Genomic DNA, 9141 nt, shown 5'->3' on the forward strand with positions numbered 1-9141 from the left:
TATATATTTTGATCTCCACATGGGTGAGTAGCTACTTGCCCACAAGCTAGTGTTAGTGACTCCTTTGTAGGGCAAAGCTTCCTTAGGGTGAGTGCTGATTTAACTGCATGCTCGCCCTTGTTAAGTCCCATGAATTGGAATCCAATGAGACACGTATGAGTTACATACATTGGCATGTATGTGTATATAAGGACATCCTAACATAATTTATGTCAAGTTGGTTTAAGATCCTTTAGATTTAAATTAAGATTACTATTTATCTATTATATCATGAATGACACTAATCTCACAAGAAATCCAAAGACAAAACTCATGAGGATGTTATTTTTTCACTAAAAATTTAGCTCAATCACACATTCACACCCAAGATATTTATATTAACTACATAATTCACTAAAAGTTTAAATTTGGAATATGAGATTGTATTTATTTAGAAATTTTAGAAGTTTGATCCTATCTATACTATATAGTGCATTATTTGTTCCAAATGTAAAATTTTTGTTTAATTAGATATGAATTTGTTAGGCTCCTCATTATTTAATAATTAATTCTAATAATGCATGAATGTTATTAATAACTTTGTAAGCTAAATTTTTTTTAAGTTGTAGTTGTATGAAGTTTAGAATATTTGTTACTTATTTATTATATATAAAGGGCTAATATAAAACAAGTATAATGAAGAAATAAAACTGAAAAAATAGGGCTTAGAACTAGATGTATTCCCATTTTTATTCAAAATTCTCATTAAGCATAAAAATTTAAAAATGTAATGCCTATTCATGCATACTATATTTTCCTCTATCATCCCATCAATGGGATAAAAAGTAGTTCTTTAGATGAGCATCATTCTCATATCTGATTGATGAAGATGCAAATTTTGAAAGATCATGGTGATAAATAAATAAATTTATCAAAAGTCAGAAGTGTCAATTGGGGTCGACGGGTCGGGTTTGGGTTGAACCAGAGTTGACCTGGGTCTAAACGGGTCAACCCAAACCTGACTCATTTTTGCAAATAGGTTAGACATTTCAAGCCGGACTCGACTCGAGCGGGTTGCCGGGTTGACACGATCTGACCCGCGCGGCAGAGGGCGGAGCTCGCCACAGTGTGAGTGCAGACGGAGCCCGCTGGACCGCACGACTGCGTGAGTTCGGACTTCAGACGAAGTCTGACAGTTCGCAATACCGCGCGGTCTGTGCGTCCGAGACAGAGTCCAGGGGACCAAGGTCTGTGCAACGGCGCGACTACGTGAGTGCAAATTGGGACCGAGCGTGCGGACAGAGTTCCTGCATTCGCGGGAACGCGTGACAGCACGAGCGCGGTAGTGGGGAACGGAGCAAGGACGGCAGCGGGCGATGGAGTGACTCACGAGTGCGGGCGGAAACTGGGATGGACTTGACTTTCGGGTCAGTGTCGGGTAGATTTAGGGTTTTCAGGTCAACCCGAACGCAACACGTTTTTTGAAACGGGTAAAAAATTTGAACCCGAATCTGACCCATTTGCTAAACGGGTCTTGGTCAAAAATTGACACCCCTAGCTAAAGTCCAACATACCAAATTAATATAGTTAAGGTGATAGTAAACGTGAATGCATTAGTAACATGATTAGACATGATGATAGCTCAAATTTCTAGGATATTATGTTTGTATTTTTTAATGTTTATGGAAATGTTATCTGAAGTTGAGGTGGTGCTTAATATACTGTGCTACTCAAGAATTTGTTAATTACGAGGGGATCGATGAGGAAGAAATTTTTTAGTAAAATAACACATAAAATAAGGGCTAGGCTCAACAATAGTCACCTCATTATTAACACCCACCAAAGCTAATTCTTACACATCAATTGAAAATCAAAGTATTAAGTTTTAGCCATTTGAAGAGGTGAGTGTATTATGTTATTGAAAATCTATACTACTATCATAAAAGGGGATTGAGTTTCGACCCACAGCAAATCTTGACCATCCATTTCATTCCATCTTAAATTATCTTCACCATCCATTATGTTATAAATAATTAATAAATAAAAAATTAATATTTTTATAATTTAATGCTCCTATTGAACTCTACAGTTAAATCAACTGTGCGTGACCTTTCATCTGGGATAAATCTACAACATTTATTTTAAATGTTTCATATTCCAATAGCTGAGAAAATTTATTACTTCCGGTACACAAAGCTTTCTCTAATATCAGAGTATTTTCACTTGATCCAGTAGCCCAAGGGTTGCCTCACTGCTGAGTCTTCTGCTGTCGAGCAGTTAAAACAGCAAAATTAAACATTACACCCTTCGATTTATTGCCGATCGGTCTCCCCAATATTGATTGATTGTCAAACATTTTCTCCAATATTGGAGCGTTTCATTACCGACCATCTGATTTCATGGCTCTTCAAGCTCTTCCCCATCGGCTTCCCATACAAAAGAGCTTTTGGAAGAGTCGCTAAAGGAGCTCCTCGCTTTCTTCTAAGATTATTGTTCCTGCGGATAAAAAATTACCACGAGAGGTCGCCACTTGCTTCGCGCCTTCACCTGAAGAAGAGTTTTGAAAGTGATCAATGTCCTCCAAAAGCTGTGAGATGATTCCATAGGTAACACAAGTGTTTTTTTTTTCTTTGGATAATTATTATTTACCTTATTTTTCATATGGGAGTAGTCTTAATCGGGAGAAAATTCTTTGCCCTAAGTTTATTAATGGATCATTTCCCTCCTTTTCTTCCCAAGATTTCTGGCTCATTTATGTGAAGCTGTTTGGTGTTATTTGCAGCTCTGGGAAATGGAGGCGAATAATGAGAATGGGGTCAAGGATGATGAAGCAACCAGTTCGGCAATATCTGTTCTAGAAGACGAGTTTTTTTTTTTCTTTCAATTTTATGATGATTTTCTATGAGAGAAATATTTGCGATAGAGTTAGGCAATGCTGATCACGTCTCTATATTTTTTATTTCATTTGATATTTTTCCCCGCATTTTATTGTCTTCGATGGTATTCGGGATGCATATTGATTATGGTTACATGGCTAGCTTAAATTCCATATTTTACATGGTTTTTGGGTTTTGTGTCAATGTGTTATTTGTTTTATTTCTCAATGATTTTATGTCACCTTTTCTTGATGATGTTCAATCCCTCTTGAAATCAGAGCAACAACCAAGAAGAGAACCACAAGACCTATGAGGATGATGCACTTTTGTAGCTCAAACTTTTAGCGAAAAAATGGTGATACGCTCCTCATCTCAAAGACCATGGAGGAAGAGGAAGAAAAATTGCTTGAGGAATGAATGAGGGGGCCATATGAGAAGGCTAAGTAGGAAGAGCAAGTGATGCAAAGCTTGGAAGTGAAGTTCAACAAGTTGGATGAGCTTCTTACTCAGGAGCAGTTGTCTTTGAAGCGACCTGCAGGAGAGTAAGAGAAGACAAGAAAATGGAAGAGAAGCTCAAGCCTAATGCATTATCTTTTTCAGTAAGAGAAGACAAGAAAATGGAAGAGAAGCTCAAGCCTAATGCATTATCTTTTTCAGATACAAAAGCCACAGTGATACATCAAAGGTGTATATATAAGTAGAACTAAGTCATATGCCAATGGTAGCAGCTGGAGCAGAGAATTAGTAGAAGTCGTTGGTAGCAGCTAGAGCAGAGAAAGTGGAATCGTGTGTAATGAGTAGATTTCACTGTGATGCACCTACGGTATAGTGCTAATAGTCCCCTGCAAATTAAGCATTCGAGGAGCGAATACTCAATTTGGATCTGAGTTCTTCAAAGAGAGTTGGATGAAGCGGTTTAGTTAGGATATCAGCTGGCTGATCAACGGAGTTGATATGTTTGAGCTGAACCGCTCCATTGTGAACATGCTTGCATATAAATTTGTAATCTATCTCGATATGTTTCGTTCGGGCGTGAAACACTGGATTTAGAGCTAACGCCAAAGCAGAGGTTTTATGACAGTGAATGGGTGTGGGTATAGGTTGGATACCTGATAATCATCCAAGAGTCGACGGAGCCAAATGACATCATATGTGGCTGAGGCAAGAGCACGGTATTCTGCCTCGGTGGATGACTTAACCACTGTAGTAAGAGGACTCGGAGAGAGTGGAAGACCATAGTGAATTGTTCTGTGAATATAACGAAGGAGACATTTGAGAGCTATGTAATCAGCATTTGTGGGACCGAGCATATGTTGACATATGCTGTTAACAGTATAGGCAATATCTGGGCAAGTGATTGTGAGATAGTTTAATGAGCCAGCAAGACGCCTGTAGTGTGATAGATCAGAGAATGGAAGATTGGCGTCGGATTTGAATGTTGGTTTTGGAATCATGGGGTTGGAACCGGTTTGCTGTGTTGAAGTCCAGCATAACATATAATGTCACTTGCATATTGAATTTGAAGAAGAAGTAGACTGGTGAGTTGTTTGATCACTACAATGCCCAGAAAATTTGAAATAGGGCCCAACTATTTCAGAGAGAACTTATGGTGAAGTTGAGTGATAAGCTATTGGATGATAATTTTGTTGTTGCTAGTGATTAGTAGATCATCCAAATATATAAGTTTGAAAATTTTGATGTCATCCCGAGTATAACTTAGCAGGGAGGGATGGACTTTATTGAATAAGAAGCCAAAATGTAGTAGGAAGGAAGTGAAGGTGTTATACCATTCCCGTGGTGCTTGCTTAAGGCCATAGAGGGCTTTGCGGAGCCTGCAAATAAGGTTTGGTTGATCTCGATCGGCAAAACCTGGAGGTTGACGCATATAGACGTGTTCATGGATGTCTCCATGAAGAAAGGCGTTGGAGATATCAAGTTGAAGGACAGGCCATTGGTGGTGGAGGGAGAGCAGCATAAGCACCCGAATTGTTGTCTTTTTTGCCACTGGACTGAACATCTCCTAAAAATTAATGCCAAATTCTTGACCAAATCCTTGAGCCACTAATCGAGCTTTGTAGAGATCAACTTCACCGTTTAGCTTGTGTTTTATTTTAAAAATCCATTTGCAGCCAAGTATGTTTGTGTTAGGGGGACGAGGAACCAAGGACCATGTTCCTTGCTTTTGTAGAGCAAGGAACTCCTCGGACATGGCAGCTCTCCAATGAGGAAATTTGTGGGCTTGGGGAAATGAGGTAGGTATGAAGAGATACGGTTGAGAGCAAGGAAATATGAAGTTTGTTGGTTTGAAGATTAAGGCAGGGATAGCCTTTATGTGAGGGAGAGTATCCTAAGAAGAGATACGGTTGAGTGCGAGGATGAAAATTAGATGGTGTTATGGGTTGAAGCCAAGGAAAACAGAGGCATTCGAAGGTTTTGAGGTGGGTGTAATTGGGAGGTTGTTTGTGAAGAAGCTGATAGGGAATTTGATGATTGCAAGACTTCGTGGGTAGCTCGTTAATTACATAGTTTGATGTGAGTAAAGCTTCCGCACAGTAGTGATGTGGTAGATTGTCTTCATGAAGTAGAGTTCGTGTAGTTTCTATTAGGTGACGATGTTTCCGTTCAGCTGTCCCATTCTGTTCTGGAGTATATGGACAACTGAGTTGATGCGAGATACCATGTTGTGCTAGATAGGACCGAAAAGTAGTACTGGTGAATTCCCCTCCACTTTCGGAGCGAAAATGCTGAGTATTTGTTTTGAAATTATTTTGAATGAGTTTGTGAAACTGTTGAAATTTTGAAAATGTCTCATATTTTGTGTGCATTAAGTAGAGCCAGGTAAAACAAGTATGATCATCCACAAAGATTACATAAAACCGAAAACCAGCATTTGAGGAAATAGGGGCCGGACCCCAAACATCGGAATGTATTAATATAAAAGGTTTGGTTACACGGTGAGAGGTAGAACTAAAAGATAGTTTGTGGCTTTTGGCCACATTACAAGACTCACAAACAAAAGATGACGACGAAAGACATATAGAAGAGAACTTTTTAGATGGTTGTTGATGTGTCTGGGAGTTGGGATGACCAAGCCTGGCATGCCAAAGAGCTGAACTTGAAGTTGAAGTCGTAAAGTGAAGTGCAGTAGGAGGTGTTGTGGTTTATGGAGAAACGGTACGGAGACCGTAACGACAGTGTCCATGGATGAGAGGGCGATTATTGAACAGGTCCTTGATTAAGAAGCTGTTAGAATCAAAGGAGATAGAGCGGTTATTGTCATAAGTGAGTTTATGAATAGAAATTAGATTATGAGACAATAAGGGAACGTGAAGTAATTGACGCATATAAAGCATACGATTCATGTCAGGAAGGGGAAGGAGACCTTGGCCGGTGTGATGAATTAGCCGTGGAGACGGACACAGAACCTGTATAAGGAGCTGAATTCTATAGATTGGCAATGTCAGAAGTGAGGTGGGTTGATGCTCCAGAGTCAAGTAACCATTCATTAAGAGAGGTTGGATTTGAACTGGTCAGAAGAGCCTTTGGTGAAGAACTGGGCGCGACATTATAGTTCGCGTTGTATCTGTGCCAGCACGAGGAGGCAACATGACCCAGCTTTCTGCAGATTTAGCAGGTTGGTCTATTTGTGTCATTCCAGTTTGGAATGGTATTTGGCCTGAAGGGAGCTCCTCTACCTAGAGATCCCATGTATCCAGAGCGACCGCGTGAGGAGCTATTGCAATTGGTATACAAAGGTGTAGGGTCAGGTAGAGCACTGGTATCTCTCTATAGCTCTGTTTGAAGATGGATTTCTTTACTACACAGTAGATTGTAGAGCACGTCGAGACTGAGAGGTAGCTGACTAGTCCGAATGGAAGTTTTGAACGGATTATATGATTGAGGCAGACCGTTCAAAATGTGAAGGATGATTTCTTCAGGGTCCAAGAGAGAGCTAGGATCTGCTATGCTATCCACGAGTGTTTTGATCTTTGCAAAATATTGCATCATGGTAAGATCTTTCATCTGTATGTGATACAGCTCATTTTTGAGCCAAATCACTCTAGACCTGTTGGTGTGCTGAAGTTGGAGTTCCAACATGATCCAGATATCGTCTGCCGTGGAGAGGGTTAAAATGTAAGGAAGAACAGATGGTGAAATCGTGGATAGATGGGCGAAAACAAGTTTTGATCGACTAGATTCCATAGTCGAAGCTCACTGGAGTTGTTTTCAACAGAGGAAGAAGAAGGTGTAGGGCTGGTACCAGTTAGATGTCCTTCATATCCATTTGCTAAAAATAGTTGAAAAATTTGTAACCGCCAGATCGGATAGTTGTCGCTTGTGAGTTGATTAAGTATGATAAGGTTGAGATTATTCATCAGAAACTTCAAGGAGGGAGGAATAGTGAGCTCTGTCATTGCTGTTGATTGAAAAGAGACCGGCTGCGTAGCTCCTGTAGACGAAGCAGAAGTCTGATCCGTCATGACCTAGCAGGAGAGAGTTGTTTCCCGGTGAAGCTCTGATACCATGAAGTGACCTGCAGGAGAGTTAGAGAAGACAATAAAATGGAAGAGAAGCTCAAGTATAATGCATTATCATTTCAGATACAAAAGCCATAGTGATACATCAAAGGTGTATACATAAGTAGAACTAAGTCATATGCCATTGGTAGCAGTTGGAGTAGAGAATTAGCAGATGTCGTTGGTAGCAGCTGGAGCAGAGAAAGTGGAATCATGTGTAATGAGTAGATTCCGGTGTGATGCCATTGTGGTAAAGTGCTAACAGTATTCCAAGTTTCTTCTGGAGGATTTGGGGGATATAATATTTGTACTTTTCTTCAATGATTGCTTAGGTTCTATAAAAAATTTGTGTTATTCTTTTGCTTATGATGTTAAACATTTTTCAAACTGAACGGTTTGGAAAGTCAAGTACAATCGGACATCTCTAATGGGAAGAAGGCTAGCCGTGCTCAGGAGAGGAAGGCAATATTTCATACATGAAATCACCAATCCTGTGAACTTCAAAGATTATATTTGACTATTTAGAAGCATATGAAACATACATGTTACGTTCAAACAAAGGATAAAATAAAATTTATTTTATTGTTAATATCATATATTAGAAAAATGATTCATGCAATTTACCTCACAGTGGGACAAAAATTTGTTGTTATTATTATTGTATAATTGCCACATAATTATTCATATTCTAAATATCTATTATATCGAGATATTATTGTTCAAAATGCTTTTTGTGAGCTATTCGGTTCGAATGAATTAAGATAAATTGTGTTATCTTATTATCCTTTTAATTAGTATTTAGTATGTTGTATCAGGCTGACAATGTCATATTCATAATGAATCTTTATGAGCTTTCTTATTATAATGAATGTGCATTGTTTTTTATGGCATTATTAGTACTTATACAGAGAAAAAATATGTATCTGTTTAATTTGAATGTGGAAACTAATATAATATGTATATAATATATTAAATATATATATATTATATATAATATATAAAAGTATATAGTCTATATATATATATAATTATATATATATTATATATTTATTCTCTAATATATATTCTCTAATAATAATTTTAACAAAAAAAAACCTCTTCATTAATATAATTTAATAATTATATTACTCAGAATGATAAATTTAATTTAATTTTTTTGTTAAGAATGATAATATAACTAAAATATTCATAATATGAATTTTTAATCATGTGCATTTAATGCATGTACATATTAAAGGAAGTGAATAATAAAAAAAAAGAATAAAAATAATTAAAGGAATAAGAAGAAGACTTTGTGTTGTTGGGTCATATTAAACAATTAAAAGATAATTTTCAATTAAATTTTGTTGGTTGCAGGATTCATAATCTACAAAAGTGAACATCGAGCTATATAAACAAGAAGACGCTGTTCGTATTTTTGTATGTTGTTTGTTTTCTAGATTTGGGAGGAGCAAAGAGACTATGGAAAGGGTGAATTAGTTATAAGTTGAAGAGAATGAGTTGATGCCTTGATGGTGAGATTTAGTTTTGATAATTCAAGATTATTAATTAATATTTAATTCAAACTCAAATGATAATATTTTACATTAGATTATAAATAAATCAATCATAAACAACTTATTTGTAAAAATCCCTTCTTTCTAAAAAATAATTTTGATTGATTATTACAATAATTGATAATCATAGAGCATTTACTATCTAACAATCAATTAAATTTTAATTAAAAGATTTATTTTTTATTTAAATATGTAAACACAATTTATTTTTCT

The 9141-nt window shown here is 37.1% G+C and overlaps 1 protein-coding gene and 1 long non-coding RNA gene across 2 annotated transcripts in view; both read left to right on the plus strand.

Annotated features, from left to right (window-relative positions):
- The first annotated feature begins 483 nt into the window (after positions 1-483).
- On the plus strand, positions 484-3051 carry LOC114579325. The gene is made up of 2 exons (XR_003700258.1): positions 484-2585; positions 2762-3051. It is a non-coding gene; the product is annotated as an uncharacterized LOC114579325 (long non-coding RNA).
- Positions 3052-6055: 3004 nt separating this feature from the next.
- The window catches only part of LOC110114627 (fatty acyl-CoA reductase 8-like), a 10952-nt gene continuing 7866 nt past the window's right edge, over positions 6056-9141 (plus strand). The window contains exons 1-3 of the mRNA XM_028693509.1: positions 6056-6082; positions 6223-6282; positions 6514-6600. Of these exons, the coding sequence (XP_028549342.1) occupies positions 6056-6082; positions 6223-6282; positions 6514-6600 (174 nt within the window). The remainder of the gene's footprint in view (positions 6083-6222; positions 6283-6513; positions 6601-9141) is intronic.

The sequence above is a fragment of the Dendrobium catenatum genome, unplaced genomic scaffold, assembly GCF_001605985.2.
Source record: "Dendrobium catenatum unplaced genomic scaffold, ASM160598v2 fragScaff_scaffold_313, whole genome shotgun sequence".
Lineage (NCBI taxonomy): Eukaryota > Viridiplantae > Streptophyta > Magnoliopsida > Asparagales > Orchidaceae > Dendrobium > Dendrobium catenatum.